We start from the raw sequence: 20067 nt of genomic DNA on the forward strand, positions 1-20067 counted from the left end.
CAAGGTGGGGGGATACCCCAGTCCCATCCTTATGCTAGTATTTCAGCCCAAGGTGGGGGGTCTAACATTTACCACTAATCAAAAGAGTTTGACAAATTGTTCAGGTCACAGGGCAAATTTGAGAAGTTAGTCTCAAGAACGCAGATAGGATTTGCGGTAACGCGGATATTTGGTTAAAAAGATTGAACTAAACATTCAAGATCTGATCAAATAAATAATAATCACATCTTGATATTCACTCAAAATGTTTTTTTCTCCACAATTCCTCCCTTTGAAAGCCTTGTCAATCTATTCATGCACTAATATTAACTTACATAAGTCCTTTTGCGTGCTAATGTAAGAACACATATTGAAACTGCTTTGGTTAATAAAAGTGATCTGAATTATAAAAACTACTATTATTGTTGAGTAGATGTCCTCAAAAAACCCATTATTTGCACAATTGATGATCTTGAAGTCTTCGAAACACCTGGATGCAACAAAAAGCAAACAATTTCACATAAAGTTAAGTAAATTTTCAAATATTTTTTTATTCTGTTCAAAGCAGTATATATTTTATTATTTCGATGACAAAACATGTATATGATATTTCCGTACTTGAATTTTGGAGATAAGATAAATATTGATAAAGTCTAAAATCAATCAATTGATCATACAGTTTAATTCATCAATATCTGCTCACAGATATCTTTCTCTCATTTTAACAACATTTCTTTCGACATTTGACCTTTTACATTCCATAACATCATTGATACCACAAAGTCAAGATCTACAATTCATTACAATATATAACAACAGCTGAAAGGCGTAATGCTTATACAGCTAATTCAGCCTAGTTCTTTTCTAGGTCCCGAGCCCAGTTTTTTTTTGCAATGGCACTGTACTGATAGGTCACTGAGTTTTTACATTACTTAAGGAACACATAATATAAGGCTGATAGATCCATGTTTTAACAGTTGTATTCAATAATCCGAAGTAATGAATCTTTCAGAAATGTGAGTTGCACCTGATGAACTAGTCACCATGACAACTGTAGACTGGTACACAATTGTATTGCATAACCAGCCTGGTTTAGTGTCCCACTTTATGCCATCCAGTCCAGCCTTCACCTTCTTCTGTAGTTTGGTGGGAGAGGGTAATTACTTCTGTTGTCCTGTAAAAAAAAGACAGTTTCGTAAAAATATTGAACACTAATTCATTTATAAGCAAGAGCACCACAATTACATTTAAACTCTTGTCATATTTTTAGCTTTTTGACCAGAAAGATTAAACTGGCAACATATGACCAGGTTGTCATTTAACCATATGCAGTGAGATTCATACACAAACCTTAAATAATTCTGAGGTTAAGACAGAAGATTATAGCTTTTGCATGAGCCCACTTTATCGTCAACGAAAACAGACAAATTTCAATACCATAACTTTTAATCTTTGAAAATAGATGTTTTAAAGGTAAATGCTTTGAATCAAAGCATTGGTTGTTCTCACACTTAAGTGTCAAGTGCTACCTACCTGGTTACCCCTACTCCTGTCCTGCCTGTGCTACCTACCTGGTTACCCCTACTCCTGTCCTGCCTGTGCTACCTACCTGGTTACCCCTACTCCTGTCCTGCCTGTGCTACCTACCTGGTTACCCCTACTCCTGTCCTGCCTATCTCGACTACCCCCTGACGTAGAGTAGGATCCCCCATAACTACTAGGGTAAGAGTTGCCGCCTTGTCGGGAGCCACCAGAGTTGTAAGACCCACCATAGGAACCACCTCCGCCCTGTAGTATGAAGGTATAGATGCTACATAAAATCTGCAGTTTAATGAAATAAATGTTAAGGATTTTTTTCCGAAATACTATACATCTATGTACATCTTAAAGTTATTCATGATATTCACAGAGTAAAATGACTCAATAGAATTTTGAGTTTATCATTATATCAAAACATGTCTATATCACAAAAACCCATTATTTTTTGTTTGTTTCTCATTTATCTTAATTAGATAAAAGGTACTTGAAGATTAGTTATATAATCACAATTTCAATCTAATTAAAATTTAATTCACTGCATCAAGCAGATTATAATCAAAGGCCAATACCTGGTTGTAGTTTGATGCCCCCTGGTTGTATCCATGGCTACCACCTCCTCCACTGTTACCATAGCGATTGTTACCACTGTCCTGACCCTGGGAGTTTCTTTGGTAGCCACCGCCCTGACCTCCATACCCCCTATAACAGTTTACATACATCAAATAAACACATATATATATTGGAGACGACAATTCTTCTTTCTATTGCCAATTGTGTAATGGTTTTAAGATAAAATTTGGACCATTTTACATGTAAAATACAAATTCAAAATGAAGTTCAAGAATCATTTCAATTCTTGCATGGTCTAAAATCATTTAGATAAGAATCAAAAATATTTTTTATTACATTATCTACCGTAGTCTTGTAACTTAACAACATAATTCATTTAAATTCTAGAAAAATCAAATTAAATTTGGTAATATTTGACATCACATGTGAGTGTCATACAGCAAAACCTAATTTAAAATTGAAGCATTTAAAAATTGATTTCATCATTAAATATTTCAAGACATCCCAGGTGAAAAGCCAACGGGAATGCACAAAAATACTCTCATTTCTATTTTATTTTGCAAAACAAGCGAAATTTATCAAGCCGGATAAGGTGGTCATATTTCCCAGGTCCCCTGCTGGGAGATACCAGGTGAATCAAGCAGCCCCCAAAACTAGCTCCCAATTATCCAATTACTGGTCCCTATAGCACCTCATTTTCAATTTTCCTCAAATGACCCCTCGCCCCCAACCAAATAAGACAATTATCAGATTATTTGCAGTTGAAGTTGTATATTCATAGAATTTCACTTAGAAATGTGCGCCCTATGGAAATGAAATTCAGCGCAAATGTTTGGAATAATGATCCCTCCCTAAAATGGGAACTGTTACATTAATTAGGAAAATATTAGGCTTGTTAAACTAGTGGAAATGGTGCTTGTTAGTTGGAAATAACAGTATCCTACAGCAACCTAGTGCTCAAAGTGCAGTTAGCTTAAAAAAGATTTTGAAATTCAGCTTAGAAAACAAACGTTAACTGTTAAGAAAGCATACTGCAGGATAAAAATTCAGCATGTAAAAAGGAATCTTAATTTATCTTAAACAATAACAAGGCTAAAATCAAAAGGTTACATGTTATACGGTCCTGGCATCTCCATGAAAAATGGCATCCTCCTGGAAGCAGGCCGTCATAGTTAGGGAGGGTATTTATTTTTATTTTAAACTACTTATTACAAGACATAAATATGCTAGGTAAGACTTATATTACAGTCATGAAAATAAAAAAGATTGTTAACTCTTTTTGCATCTTTGTTTTCTCCTGTTCTTTTTTTGGAAGAATCAGAACAAATTACAAGTATATAATTAGCCACACCAAACTGACATTTCATTCCAAAGATTTAACGCACCTTTTTAATATTTATTTTCAGTCACAGCTTTTCACCCAAAAATTAAAACAATTAATAACAGAAATCCCTTCTTCTTACATTATGTTTCATGGAACAACGCAAAAAAAATGTTATTATATGTCTCTGACAACCTCCTGGAAGGCTTAGTGAGTTATATATAATATGAATACTTCTCAGGGTATTTGCTTAAAAAAGACTTAGAGGGGAGAAAGAGTTATTATCAAAATTATCATAAAAATTATAGAGGAAAATATAGTTTCTACTTGGCCTGAACCTGTTTTTAACTGCAAAATTAACTGGAAAAATTGTAAAATAAAATTCGGTCACTGGTGTGGTCTCTTATACATAATAAAAAAACATGTATGCATTAAGACTTTATGAAATCAGATATACACTTTTACTTTACAAATTTATAACATTATATTAGATATGTACAGCTTTTCTGATTCTGATACTCAAGTTTGATTAATGAACAACAGAGTTATGTGTCCTGTAAGGGGTAAAAACACCTTACAATTGTATACAGGGGAATAAACCTACCCCTGCCCCTGTCTGCCCCCGTAACCACCACTTCCACCCCCATAGCCACCTGAAATAGAGGAAAAACAATGCATGAAAGAAGAAGTTAGGTATTCAGATTTATTGTTTTATAATACTCATGGCAATATATATATAATACCACTCATAATACAACAGCTTAGCGATGATGTTCTGTTAGATAACATCCAAATTATTAAGAGATACAAACATCTATGGTCAGAGAAACAGCAGTCAAAATGTCACAAGCATACAAAATAAAGGACATTCCATTATTATAGTACTAATTGTACACTTCAACACCTCTGTCAATTACTTCATACTTGAAATGGATTAACCATCCATTAGCTCACCATTAACCCAAAGACAGGCGCGAGAATGACACATCTCAAGGACCAGATTAGTGTGTGGCCTCCCTAACACTTGTATACACGCTCCTAGTGCTGCTCTAACTGAACGATGGATGAAAATTCCACTGACCATTGGTTACGCAAAGTTTTCTTTAAAAAAGTATTGTTACATTTGAATGGGCCATGCCCTAACAAGCATTAGGAACAATTAAACATCACACAAAAACCTACACCTCACAGTTTGAGGTTACATCCAACAGTTTTACTGTTAAACACCTGTCTGAGGCTTATGTTGAGACCATTTCATTATAAATTGTGGTATATATTTAATTAATTGACTTGCTATGTACATTATTTCTTAACATATTCATCCAAAGTATTAACACTGCTAAACACAAGACAACAAGTGCCAATGTTTATTTTCATGTATCAAGGGACATTACTGAACAAAGAGTACAGACAGAGTGATGGGACTTGATACACTACTTGATGATTTGTTAAAATGCATAAAAAACAGTTGTAAACATCTAGAAGTTTCCAAGTAAGGATCAACATTTAAGGTTTTTTTTGTTACAAAATTGAACCAATGATGACACCAGCGCATGCAAAAAACATACCAAGACAATACTCTTATTTCAAACGTCAAGTAGAAAAGGTAAAAATAATGCGATGGTGGAAATAATCTAAAAACAGAACTAAAAAATAATTGCAAATTTGGAAAAAAGTGAATCTGTCATTTGCAGGGTAAAAAATGAACTATTAAATAATGAAACTAATTGGATTCAATGCATCTCAATTTCTGCTCCTTGATTTTTTCAATAAAAAATGTTTGATTTAATGAAGTTCTAAGGCGAAAGCACTTCCCATCTCACCTGGTCATATTTATTCATCAAACATCCTCAAAATGAGTTACGCAGGAAAAGTACTCAAAGTGAAGTATCAAACTTTACATAACAATTTCTCTCTCCCGTGTAGGCAGACATCACAGAGGAGTAAAGGTGACAAAAGCCTGATTGATCGGATATTTGTCTAACAAAGTCTCGATGTTCTGTGAAAATTGAAACACATCATTAAAATCTCCAGCTATACTTTGAATGTTGTAATGCATCGTGGTTAAAACCTGCAAATCCATCATTAACCAATCATTACTATGTAATTTGCTGTGACATCAATTCATTAAAGCAGATGTACGTCCCGTGGAGTTTTTGTCCAACGTCAGTGATTATTGAGCGACCACTAGCGGGCAAACAAAATACCAATTTTCCCCGTCACCTAGTTGGAACGACAGCCGCATAGAAAAGGACAAATCTGTTTGGATGGCAAATTAAACATGTCCTAATCTTCTTGGAAAGTGAATCAATGAAGCTTAGGCCGGCCAGGTACTTGACAAACAAGTGACTTGAATCCCTGATGATGACACGTCCCCTTTCCAACAATTTCAATGCACCCAGAGGCATGGCATTTCATTGAAAATACAACCAAAGCACTAAATAAACATGTATCGTTTGTTACACTGGTGCCAATTTTTTTAAGTTAATTTACTTCTCATCAACGCAAAAAATCTGATAATTCTAATTTTCTAAAATTACATTCTTTTATGCATGTTCAAAATTAACATAAAATGTCGTCTGTTTTAATGCAATAAATAACAATGTGCAAATATACTATAACAGTTTATCTTGACTTCCTTGAATATGTCCCCAGCAATATTCTGTGGTCTATACATAATTAATAGCCATATTTTGTGAATTGGCTTTAACCATTTATAAAATAGTTTTCAAGTGTCTTTGTCAAATAGTTGCTAGTCTGTCATTACAAAGATTAAGAAATAAAAGGCTACCAGAAACTGGTTATCGGACCACCATAATTTTGACAACAAAGGCATTTAAAACTGGACTGAGTTTGACTGACAAGCGATTCCGGCCATGAATACAGTGTACATTCTTCCATTTCTGGATGGGAACTCAATTATGGGATGATTTTGTTGATGTGATTGATGGTAATTGGTGACCTCTGTGCCTGGAATGATGATTTAGGAAAGGGTCAAACAATTTCTCTGATTTCCTTCTTTCTGGTATTCTTACAGCAACAACTCCAAACCTTCAAACTTCACCTGACCTTTATTTACATTGCAACTCTTCGCCATAATCTACCTTGGATGTCATTGCACCTCTTTCCTGAGATAAGTTAATTGTGGCAGCTAAGTATTATAAAACTTTTATTTTATCTATTATTCATTATTTTATTTATTATTTCATGTTTTTAGACTAAAAATTACATTTCCCAGTAATGCTTCTGAAAATTTTCATTTTATAATTATTTTACTCTATGATATCTAAAATTTCAAAAACAAATACAATTATAATATAAAAAAGTATTACTGTTTTAGTGGGGTGCAAACACACGGTGATAAAGTAAAGAAAAAATTGATGGCTTAACCACTAGGCCAGTAGGACTTAAACAAAAGTTCTGGATATTTTGACGATTTAATGACTTACCGTTACCACAAAGTTCCAGATATTTTGACGCTTTAATAATGCATTGATAACATCACATGATAATGTCAATCAACAATTAATCATGCAACAATGAAATCACAGAAACCCATAACTAATGGCATTGAAAATTGTGGACATCAAAGACAATATTTGAGTAAATATCAACATTTGCTGAATGGTTCCCGCTTTTGGTATTTTAGTTTTAACACTCCTTATGATTTGCAACACTTATTTCGTAAAAAAAAATAAGTGAACTTTTACAAATCATCAGCAAGTCCTTTAAAAGATGAAGAGGCACTTTTTACTTCACAAAGTGGTTATTTTGCCAATTTTAGAAAATTTGATTTAGGTTTAAGATTTGATCTGCCTTGATTTGATTGTACTGAAAATTCATCAAAATATTTGATAAAAAAATCCTTTTTTTTTTATTTTACATTACTTCTTTACTCCATACATGCCATATCCGCCGGCGGGGGGAAAAATCCCCCGGAATTTCAATCCATCCCCCGGTCTCCCGGTGGGAGATAAAAATCCCCCGGAATTAAAAAAAAATAAAAAAAATTCTCTTTTTTTTTTTTTAGAAATTTTACATCTGCAGGCAATAAGTGAAACCACAGTATGTGAGTGAAACTGAATGTAAAGAAACAACTCCACAAGGGTGAAATGCCTAAAGAAAACTTTTACAACAAGTGATCAATTAATTTGTAGTAATTATCAAAGGCAAAAAAATATTACTATTTTGGAAGGAAGAAATTAATAATATTTATTCTATTCTCTTATTGTCTGAAAGTCATCAAGCTGATAGAATTAAGCCAAATTTTTTAAAAGACTTTGGAGGATGGTAAATTTAATTTAATTGTCTTGAAAACATATTTTTCCAATGACATATTTTGTTCTGCAAGTGCATTACAGTATGACATGACAGTGTATCATAAGAATATGATAAATCATGACATAAAATAATTCTGTATAATGAAAAAGTTAAGAGGTTTTCAAAGCAAACTATATGTGAATACATTTTTTCGTACTTGCGTCTAAAAATACTTTAAAATTTCGCCAACTTAGACCTGCTAAAAAAATCCCCCTGAATACAACCAAAATCCCCCTGAATATTTAGCCTTTTGAACAAATCCCCCTAAATGTCTCCAGAAAATATGGCATGTATGCTTTACAAAATGTGATGCTATCTAGAAATGAGTCTGTGAAAATTTCAGCTTTAATTGAAAGCATACTGTGTCCGTTTTTGAAACCAGATACAAAAAGACGCAAACAAAGCTCCCTTAGAACAGACATATTGACTTCCTCCATAGCCGTTGGCTAGCTCCAAGAAGAAAAGCTAGATTTCAATCTCTAATAATGATCCGTATTTATGACTTAATGTCAACCATCATTTTCAGACACTTAAGGGAACCTGATTTGTCAGACTGGTTAATCATGAGATTTTTTCAGCCAGAAATCACTGAAAGAAATCACGCCTGTCCTTAATAATGTCCCAAGAATGACATATTAGCAAGAGTTGGTTCATTAGACAAAAAATCAACGAAGGTCTCAAGTTAGAGCTCACATCGTTCTTGTCATTTCAAGATGGCCAAAAGCTATTCCAAGCATTTTCCATCAATTTGACTTGCATCTTTGCCGTCTAAGTGGACGTCTTCCCCATCCTATGCCTGTTGGCAGTTTCTTAACAACGCTGTGAGAGGCCATCAGGTGAAGTCCAAGTCCCGATTATTGGTGTCTCCCCGGCATGGGTCAACACTCCACCGTTGTAATAGCTCTTGTCACATCCTCAAAACATCTAACAGCCAGCAACAACTCTCACCTCTCTTCAAGTCGAATATTTGCAGAAATGAGATTCCACTTTTGTTTTACATCAGGTACTTTCCAATGTAACCTGATTATTGTTATGTTTTGTTGAGAAAGTAAAGAGGGCTTCGATGAGGTTTTAAGTTTGCGATGGGACCTAAGGACTCTAGATGTCCTTCTAATCTATCAAATTCCCATCATCTTTGAAATGAGTAACCAAATCAGCAAATAGAGTGGATGTGCAGAGGGTTTTAACATGTATCTGTAAACAGAAACCTAATTTTCTGTCAAGGGTTTTGAGGCTCATCATGAAGTATTATATCGTAGATATCGACGTTACTGAATGGTGGCCGAGAGTTTTCCGTGCAGTTTAAGGGTCCGGTGAGTGTTTTTAATTGGGTTGAAAAGCAAAGTTTACCTGAGATTTATACAGGTGTCCATTGTTCATGTTACCATCTAGAGCCGGAATGTCAACACAAAACCATCCATTCTGTGCACACAATAACAGATTAAATGCCATCCTTAAACACAACGACAAACACAGCCCACACTTTAAAGGGACTACGTCACAAAAAACATGTTTTGTTGGAAATCATCTAAAAAAGGAATCTAAGCTATTCATGTACAAGACTTCCCACAACACAATGAAATCGGTTTTACCAGGTTCTTCACTGTTTAACTACATATAAATAGAATTTACTTTTTGCAGGTTTTAATAATTTTTATAATGGCAAAACCACATAATAATTTGTTTCAAAAGAGCAAAATTTTATTTTTTCTTCTGTTCTTTTTATACAAAAAGTTTTATGACTTGTATTTGTTGCAAACATTACATTGAACATATTAAGTGCAAAGTTCAATCACAACCAATATACTGATATTACTAGGTATGAGATCTGTCCGAAAAGATGGATCATGGGTTGTCAGCAAAGCAAAACAATATTAAGCAGAAAACTGTTAAAAAACTGTTAATACCAGCATCTACAAGTTTCAAATTTTATGGCTTGATTCAATTTCAAGTAGTTATCAAACAAAATTTTAAAATGTAAATGAAGCCGATGAGGTCATTACTTGGTATTAATCACCAGGCAGATTGAATCAAAGTAAGTTAGTTAGTGACTACCATTCTTGAAAATGCCCACATATCTTTTGAAAAATGTGAAGGGTTTGTCTTGTTAAAAGCATAGCAATATAATTAAGGCTTGTCTTACAATACTTTAAAAGTGTTAAGAGTTGTTGAGAACTGTATCAAGATAGTGACACCTTCTGTCTTCTTCCAGTCTTATCAATAGGAGCTCACTAATAGTTCCAAGCGACCAAATGCACCTCCATCGTGAAGAGGCCAGCTGAGGAGCATCTTTTCTATCTCCAGAAGTGAAGAGCTCTCATCAAGACCTCCATCTTGTGAAGAGCTCCTTCAGGGGAGGGAACTGCCAGGCTAATTAAATGAGGACTTTGCCACCCATCTGCCCTTCCATTAACACATATAATGGACCCCTATTCACAGCTACGTGCTAATCTTGGTAAAATAAACTCAATTTCTGAACTCGATCTTAAACAAAAGCATCAAAACTGACAAATGTTAACTGTTCAAAAGAACACGAACACAAAAGTCTTGGTAACAAACACAATGATCATCATTTCAACTGCAGACATAGTGCAATTATAATGATAGTATTAAGAAAATTTATTTAAAAAAACACACACAACCAAATGACAATTACTATAATAACTCTTTTGACCACTTTACATGACCAAGAAAATGAGTTGCTTTCCAACATGCCTTTCCATTTACTAGTATCCTAGACTTTAACATTCAATCATCTCGTGGCAATCGGCTGATCAGGTGACCAGTGCCTTGTCAATGTTGGACCCTAATTCCCTCACCTGATGGCCCAATCAGCTTACCATGTGTCTCCTTTCTGCTGATTTGGCGGGTAATCTGCTAGAGGTTATGAGATTTCATCAATCACAAACTTCTCACAATTGACAAATTCCTTGATTGATTTACAATCAAAGCTAATTGCTTTCAAATAACATTATTTATATCGCAATTCCTACTTGCCAACTTAATGGTGAAATAAAGCAAAAAGGTCTCCCAATTCTAATTAAAATGTTTGCAAAGAGGGAAACTATCGAACATTCATGAAACTGTAAAAAGGCAAAAGAATAGGGTAATAAATATTTACAAACATATGACTTCCACACTACCTGGTATTGTTTTGGATTGGATCACAAAATATTTGTCCTTGACTATCTTAAATTTATAAGGCATGGCTGGTATCAAAGTATCTGGCATTGATTTGCTTTATTATGTTAGGTATGGCTGGTATCGGACTAGCATTGTTCGTGAATGCTGTAGGTCCATAGTTTTAACATCTATCAGTGAGGAAGCAGCATGCCTCAGATGTCAGGGACGAGGGGCCATGTGTGTGAAAGGTGACGGCCCTGTACGCATACACGTGGACAAACACAGCTATAAAACATGCACACACGACACACCAGTGTCAGCGGTGTAGGGGCTATTCTGTCTGTGTTTACTCTCACAGAGGAATGAACATTCCATCTTCACTTTGCGAAAATACTACATTTTTTTCTTTCATATTTGACATAATAACATAAAACTGACTCATGCAATAAGGCACAATGATCTTTAAATGTTACTGTTCTACTGTTATTCTCTGGAAATCAATGTTTAGCATAAAATAACATTTTGATCACATTTATGTCTGAAACATGAAAATAAACAAGACAGACGATCTATAAAATCAAAACCCTTTAACTGTTTTATCTGCAAGCCTTGTTTGATAATTGATTGTTGCAAATATAGAAGTGTGTAGAGCAGTTCATAGCCTGATCATTTAAGTAAACAATGGAGTAAAACCTCCTGATGGGTAGATTACAATTTAATCGAGTTTAGTGTCAAAGCTTTGTTTTATCTGTGTTAAATTTTGATTACATGAGATTATGTAAAGCATGTCATAACAAGGCTAAACATGCATAATGCAATCAAAGCACAATGTGACATTAAAATGTATTTTGCAGAGAAGTGAACCAACAGGCGGTCACTCAATTTGTGTTTTTGAGTGTCTCATCAAAGGTTCAAGGCATTGCAACCAAAGTTTTGGGCCTCCCATCAAAAATTCTAGGCCTTGCATCAAAGGTTCTTGGTCTTGCATAAAAAGGTTCTAGATGCCGCATCAAAGGTTCTTGGCCTCACATCAAAGGTTCTTGGCCTTCATCAAAGGTTGTGGGTCTCTTACCAAAGGTTCAGTTCCTCAAATTAAAGGTTGTAGGCCTTGCATCGAAGGTTCTGGGCCTTCCATCAAAGGTTCTTGGCCTTCAAGAAGGTTCCTTGGCTTCTCATGGAAGAAAAAGGCCTCCGATCAATGCTTCTGGGCCCACAGTAGAGGTTCTGGGCCTTCCATCAAAAATTCTGGGTTCTTGACCATAGGTTCTGGGCCTCCCATCCACAGTTGGGGGCTTTTCTCCAACTAAAGGTTCTGGGAATCCTATCAAAGGTAATTGGCCTCCCATTGAAGGTTCTGGGCCTCCTATCAAAGGTTCTTTGTTCTGGTCCTCCCAATAACGGTTGAGAGGACCAGAACAAAGAACCTTTAAAGGTTCTGAGCCTCATATAAAAGGTTTTGAGCCTATCACCAAATGCTCTGGTCCTCCCATCAAAGGTTCTGAATCTTTCACCAATTGTCCACGACCTCCCACCAAATGTTCTGGTCCTCCAACCAAATGCCCAAGTACTCCTGCCCAATATCCATGGTCTCCCACCAAATGCTCTGGTCCTCCCACCAAATGTTCCGGTCCTCCCAACAAATATTCATGGTCTCCCACCAAATGCTCTGGTCCCCCCATCAAAGGTTCTGAGTCTTTCACCAATTGTCCATGACCTCCCACCAAATGTTCTGGTCCTCCCACCAAATGCCCTGGTCCTCCTACCTCCTATGTTCATGGTCTCCAATCAAATGTTCACGGTCTCCAATCAAATGTTCACGGTCTCCAAATAATTTGTTCACCGTCTCTCAGCACATGTTCACGGTCTCCAACCAAATGTTCATGGTCTCTCACCACATGTTCATGGTCTCTCACCACATGTTCACGGTCTCCCACCAAATATTCATGGTCTCTCACCACATGTTCACGGTCTCCCGTGAACCAAATGTTCTGATCATGTTCTGATCCTCCCACCAAATGTTCTGATCCTCCCATCAAATGTTCTGATCCTCCCACCAAATGTTCTGATCCTCACATCAAATGTTTTGATCCTCCCACTAAATGTCCACGGCCTCCCATCAAAGGTTCTTGGTCTCCCACCAAATAACCCCGGCCTCCCAACCAAATGTTCTGATCCTCCCACCAAATGCTCTAGTTCTCACACCAAATGTCAATGGCCTCCCACCAAATGTCCATGGGCTCTCACCAAATGCTCTAGTCCTCACACCAAATGTCCACATTCTCCCACCAAATGGCCACAGTCTCCCATCAAATGTCTAGTCCTCACACCAAATGTCCACAGTCTCCCACCAAATGTCCACGGCCTCCCACCAAATGCTCTAGACCTCACACCAAAAGTCCACATTCTCCCATCAAATGTCTAGTCCTCACACCATATGTCCACAGTCTCCCACCAAATGTCCACAGCCTCCCACCAAATGCTCTAGACCTCACAACAAATGTCCACGGCCTCCCACCAAATGCTCTAGACCTCACACCAAATGTCCACAGCCTCCCACCAAATGCTCTAGTCCTCACACCAAATGTCCACAGCCTCCCACCAAATGCTCTAGTCCTCACACCAAATGTCCTCAGTCTCCCACCAAATGTCCACAGCCTCCCACCAAATGCTCTAGACCTCACACCAAATGTCCACAGCCTCCCACCAAATGCTCTAGACCTCACACCAAATGTCCACAGCCTCCCACCAAATGTCTAGTCCTCACACCAAATGTCCACAGCCTCCCACCAAATGTCTAGTCCTCACACCAAATGTCCACGGCCTCCCACCAAATGTCCAAGGCCTCCCATCAAATGCTCTAGTCCTCATACCAAATATTTAGTCCTCACACCAAATATCCATGATTTCCCACCAAATGTCCACGGTCTCCAATCAAATGTCCACGGTCTCCCATCAAATGTCCACCGTCTCCCACCGAATGTCCACGGTCTCCCACCAAATGTCCATGGCTCTTACCAAATGTTCTTTGCCTTTCATCAAAAGATTCTGAGTCCTTCACCAATGGTTTGGGGCTTCTAATCAAAGGTTTTGGCTTCCAATAAAAGGATCAGGGCCTATTACCAAAGGTTCTGGGGCTCCCATCAAAGGTTCTAGGTCTCCAAATACATGTTCTAGGAACTGTATAAGGCTTGTGACCACAAATAATGGACATCAGTGCTAGTCTTGAACATCTCTTACCCTTCAATCAAACACCAGTATGATTTATTTCAGAAATTTCAAATATTTCTACAATGAGCTTAAATAGATAAGACCAAACGAACAGTATGAAATTCATATACATACAACAAAACAAAGTCAAACATTAATGTTCCACACCATAATTATAGCTTCATTACCCCACCCAGAGCCATCTAGTGATTGGGACATGTGAGTTATGTTTCCCATGACCCGACACGACCTTACAGCCAGCTGATACTCGACCTGACTGTCAAACATGGATCGTTGCAACGTATTGCAACCACAGTGTTTGACTTTATATAGATGTGTTTTACAAATGCTGGGCAAACAATGCAGAAACAGGCATGCAGTCATGTTTGTCTGCTTCAAATCATATTGTGTCTCTATCACAATAAAACAGTGCTCATTTATTGTCAAATGATTATAATTCTGCTTAGTGCAAACACAAATATAAAATGTATATTTGAATTTCTTGTATAGATATCACAACACAGTGATTGTTCAGCAGCAGCAATAAACATACAGTAGCAGAGATGAAAGTTCAGAAGAAGCAATAAACATACAGCAGCAGAAATGAAAGTTCAGCAGCAGCAATAAACATTCAGTAGCAGAGATGAAAGTTCAGCAGCAGCAATGAACATAAAGCAGCAGAGATGAAAGTTCAGCAGCAGCAATGAACATACGGCAGCAGAGATGAAAGCTCAGCAGCAGCAATGAACATACAGCAGCAGAGATGAAAAGTTCAGCTGCAGCAATGAACATACAGCAGCAGAGATGATAGTTCAGTAGCAGTGATGAAAGTTCAGAAGTAGCAATGAACATGCAGCAGCAGAAATAAAAGTTCAGCAGCAGCAATGAACATACAGCAGCAGAGATGAAAGTTCAGCAGCAGCAATGAAAATACAGCAGCAGAGATGAAAGTTCAGTAGCAGTGATGAAAGTTCAGAAGCAGCAATGAACATACGGCAGCAGAGATGAAAGCTCAGCAGCAGCAATGAACATACAGCTGCAGAGATGAAAGTTCAGCAGCAGCAATGAAAATACAGCAGCAGAGATGAAAGTTCAGCAGCAGCAATGAACATACAGCAGCAGAGATGAAAGTTCAGCAGCAGCAATGAACATACAGCAGCAGAGATGAAAGTTCAGCAGCAGCAATGAAAATACAGCAGCAGAGATGAAAGTTCAGCAGCAGTGATGAAAGTTCAGTAGTAGAGATGAAAGTACAGTAGCAGAGATGATATCTCTTTTTTATTTCCATTAATATTATTTACAAACATGATCAGCATAGCTCAGTAAACTCTGTCTAGACAAAACAGTTAATGAAAGAGTGCAGTGTTTCGATTCTTAAGTACATAATCTAAGTAACTTAAAGTAAGTGTCAAGTTGTATTCAGGTAAAATGGAGTGTCCTTGAGGCAAGGTTTCTAAACAAGACTAGTTTATTTGTTGATGATATGGACAGGAGATAGTGGTTGAAATTTTATCAACGACCAGTGGGCCCTTGAAGACAAGAGTCGGAAGGCGGGAAAACATGGTCTTAAGGGATTTCATATGTCAAGTTTTCAATGAGTTTTAAAGAAGAGTATTTTTTGTCATTTTTCGTTTTGATGAATTGAGATTTAAAAGCAAACAAAAAAGTGCAATGAAGTATTGACTACTACTAAAAAGTAATATATAACTTTTTATGATAAAAAGAAAATAGCAATAAATGTAATGGGTGTACATTCGTTCTGTCCATTTCAATGTTTAAATAGAAAACATGCTTTTTTCTAATCTTAATTTAGGTGAAAGAAATGGTAAATTTAGTACTTTTGTGTAAGAGTAATAAGTTTTCATGTAGCAGAGATGAAAGTTCAGCAGCAGAGATGAAAGTTGAGCAGTAGCAATGAATAAGTTCTATCACAAGAAATGAATGTATATTGCATTAATAGCATTAAATAGTGCAAAATCAGTGAGCTAACTAGCTCAACAAGATCCCAGTGAGTTGTTGTCCGATAATAAAGATAACCACCGAATCAAAACCATTATCTACCTTAAGTAAACATTTAACTTACAAGTTGATTAAATATTAAATACTACAAAGATATGAATATATCTTAATGTTCATAACATAATACGAGAGATATATTCACACACTGAAGTCAAATACTTGTTGTTTAATGATGAAATGGTGACAGGTCCAAATATAAAATCCATATGCGAAAATGATATTGAATATTATATTATGAAGAATAAAGAAAAGACCAAATAAGAAATTCATATGTCAAAATGATTAATTATTTAACTCGAAGAATGGTACATAGGACAGGGTGCTATATAGCAGTCACCAAAATTGTGAGATTCAAAGTAATGTTGGTCTTTGCTCTTTTTTTTGTCAATTTCAAAAGCACCGTAAATTAAGAGATTATGTAGCATCACTGTACTAAACTTTTAAATCAATGGTCATTTAGTAGAAGTAAGATAAGTTTTTCTAAATAATGCAGAAAAGTTTGATTTATAACTAGCATTTTATAGTGAACTATTTATTGCAGAGTATTAAAACATAAATTTGCATAAGATAAGATGTCTTTACATATGAAATATGATTTAGGGTCATATTTTGAAAACGGTGGATATCAACTTTATGTGGACCGAAATCTGCATATGACATAAAATGTTTGAAACGCTATCAACAATATCGGGGGTACTTTTTTTCTCTCAAGTACGGGCAGGAATTTATCATGTTATCAGCATCTTATACTCCATTTTATCAGTTTAACGGTGATAATTGTAGATACAGTAAGTAAGTGAGTCCTTAAATAACCCCAGTCTACCTCAGGTCACTTACCAAAGTACCAAGTAAAGAGCATATATTAAAGGAAGAAGATAAAAGGGAAGTACTATGATAGATTAAGATGAATAATTTTATTCTTATAAATGACAATAAAGATTGTCTGAAAAGTAAACTCTGTCCTCTACTCAGTTATTTTAACTTCTGGCCCAGTTTCTCAAAACTTCTTAAGCTAAACAAGCTTAAGCATATTTTATTTAGCAAAAATACATACTTAAATTGAATTTTGACCAAAAATTGTTGAATGTAATAAACATACAGATAATTCCTATCTAAAGCATAACAACTCTTAAAGAAGTAAATATGATGCAAATTATTGAAAAACAAAAATAGTAAGTTTAGCTTAATCCTATTATAAGGGACTTTAGAAGTTACAAGAAATTTGGGCCAGGATGTTAAATCATTTATTGCAATTATAATGTATTTCTAGCCTGCTTTTTATTTACCATAATTTTAATTAATTGTTAAAGGTTTAATTTGCCTTAAATTACATTCTATATCTTTAAAGATGAACATGATTGTGCTGCCTTTTCGGAAAACTAAGGCCCATAACTCTCGTTTTGCATGATGAAATGTAATTCCTAACCCCTTGTGTGTAACTTGCATTGTGAGCAACACTCATAAGGTTTTATGAATGTAGGTTAAATACAACTTGGAGACAAATATGACCTAAGATTTTGGACTGACAAACAGACTCACAGATTTACAGGTATAAATGAATGTATATTTTCCACTCTACAAGGGGCAAAAAACTCACACAGCTGTCAGTATTTAGTATATAATATAAGTGTGTTAGACAGATAATATACCTCGGTTTGGCTGGTAGCCTCCACGTCCCCCTGAGCTGGGTCCGTAGGATGGAGGCGGTATGGATATCCCTCCCCTGAAAATACATACATTGATACAGTCTCAACATTACTGGCTTACTTAAGTACATAAACACAATGTAATCCATACATTGTTTGGTGCATGTCTTATCCATAAATAGTAGGAAGTGTCTATTGGTCTTCCGCCAAAAAAACTTATATATTCATATATATATATATATATATATATATATATATATATATATATATATATATTCCTAATACAGTTATAGACTGATAATGAAGTGTATATTCCACATAATGGGCAGGTGATATTCAACTAATCGAAGCCAAGGTGAATATCACTTTTTGTGGTCCATTACATGGGATATACACCGTTGCCTCAGTTAGTCTTCTATTATATGCTTTATGAAATAATCTTTCAAAGCACTTTTTTTTTACATAACATTTTAATTCAATACGCCCTGCTCAATATGCAGTGCTAAAGAAAGTAACCTCATTGTCGTTAACTCTGTTTCTGTATCTTATTTTATAAAAGCATCACGTCCTGAAATAAATGCGAATTTGTTTACAAAAACCCGCTTTTTGCCAGTGAATATCATTTTCTATGGTGTATGACATGACAGCCTCTCAACCAACATAACTGAATGAAATATACCAAGTACATAATAAACTGTACTACAAATGAATTCATAGCTCTCACAAACAGTATTTATACTTGATATTGTAATATAGGAAGTCAGTGGCTTGGTATATGCACAACTTTAATTGAAAGTTATCTCTTACATAGTGAACTTTTTTAATGAATAAAAAAAAGATCCAGCATAAGGGAGATAACTATTCATGAAGTAGTAATTCATGATTCAGAATTACCTTTCCTTATGCTTAGTGAAACACAGGGAACATGAGAACTACGAATAAAATGTAAGAGCTGTCACAGAGACAGCGCGCTCGACTATTACGCCGCTTTTCAGTGTAAGGATTGAAAAGTTTTGGCAAAACATGCATGGATCACTGTTAGATTAGATTTCAATGCAATACATGATGTGCGAAGATATTAACATAAATGTGGTCACATGCAAAATTTTAACCAGAATTTTTAAGTGTAATAATAAAGGGCCATTATTTGCAAAACACAGTTATCTAACTTGATTATTCAATTAGGTTGGGTGGTTGAATACCATTGTATAAAGTCTCAATGCAATACATCAAGTAGTTGCTGAGATATTATCCTATGTGTGCTAACATGCAAGACCTTCACCAGAATTTCTAAGTCGCACAATAAAGGGGCAAAAATTATATAATATGAAAGATAGAGTTATCTTACTTGATTAAATAAGAAGGTTAAATGGTTGGGCGCCTGTGTGTAAAGTTTCAATGCAATACATGATGTATTTGCTGAAGCATTGACTTAAAAGTGGTTACATGCAAAACCTTAACCAGAATTTCTATGTTAAATAAAAAAGGGGCCATTATTTGAATATAATGCAATGTAGAGTTATCTTACTTGGTTATTTAAGTAGATTGGATGGTTGAGTACCATTTTATAAAGTCTCAATGCAATTCATCCAGTAGTTGCTGAGATATTAACCTATGTGTGCTTGCACGCAAAACCTTAACCAGAATGTCAAAGTCAAATAATAAAGGCCTATTATTGGCATTAAATGCAAAGTAGAGTTATTAAACTTGGTTAATTAAGTAGGTTGGATGGTTGAGTAACATTGTATAAAGTCTCAATGCGATCACAGGATATGATAAGGGCCCCCAAATGATAGCATGTTGGAAAGAGGGAGCAATTCAAAGGTATGTTAACAGTGGGGAGACTATGCACACTTGGGCCAATGACAAAATGTTGCTCATATATAAGAACACATATTGCCATCACCCACTTTCCAATAAAAAGAGCATCTTACATGAGTGGAAATTTAATACCAAATTCATTAAACAAACTTCTAAATCTGATAAAAAAACAAGTCCTGGCGAGTTTTTTGGCCATTTAAGTAAAAAAGTGTAATAAATTTCGTATTATAAGACCATGAATGTTAAAGTCTTTTTATATCATAAATACTTATTTACAGCCCTAAATTCATAAATTGTCGCTTTATAGCACGGCTATTTTCAGCGCTATTTATTAATGATGTAACTTTAAACTTCTTAAAAAATTATTACGCTAGTTATATATATAAAAAATATTCTGTCTTAATTTCATGTTGACGACATCATTTATGATATAATTAATCATTCGTGTCTTGAATGATTTCAAACACACTTGTTTGTCAAGGAAGAAAATTAGGGAACAACAGGTCACACAGTTATTATTCG

At 35.5% G+C, this 20067-nt stretch overlaps 1 protein-coding gene across 4 annotated transcripts in view; it reads right to left on the minus strand.

Moving 5' to 3' along the window:
- Positions 1 to 512: 512 nt before the first annotated feature.
- LOC128207927 (5'-3' exoribonuclease 2-like) overlaps positions 513 to 20067 on the minus strand; it is a 42100-nt gene continuing 22545 nt past the window's right edge. Inside the window, exons 26-31 of one of the 4 annotated variants that reach the window (XM_052911133.1) lie at positions 17728 to 17801; positions 4014 to 4062; positions 3199 to 3240; positions 2088 to 2217; positions 1627 to 1767; positions 513 to 1153 (exon numbers count right to left, since the gene is read on the minus strand). In XM_052911133.1, coding sequence (XP_052767093.1) covers positions 1106 to 1153; positions 1627 to 1767; positions 2088 to 2217; positions 3199 to 3240; positions 4014 to 4062; positions 17728 to 17801 — 484 coding nt within the window. In that variant the 3' untranslated portion in view covers positions 513 to 1105. Of the gene's footprint in view, positions 1154 to 1626; positions 1768 to 2087; positions 2218 to 3198; positions 3241 to 4013; positions 4063 to 9116; positions 9152 to 17727; positions 17802 to 20067 lie in introns of those variants that run through there. The other 3 variants (XM_052911134.1, XM_052911135.1, XM_052911136.1) reach the window with 3 other exon arrangements.

The sequence above is a fragment of the Mya arenaria genome, chromosome 11 (assembly GCF_026914265.1).
Source record: "Mya arenaria isolate MELC-2E11 chromosome 11, ASM2691426v1".
Lineage (NCBI taxonomy): Eukaryota > Metazoa > Mollusca > Bivalvia > Myida > Myidae > Mya > Mya arenaria.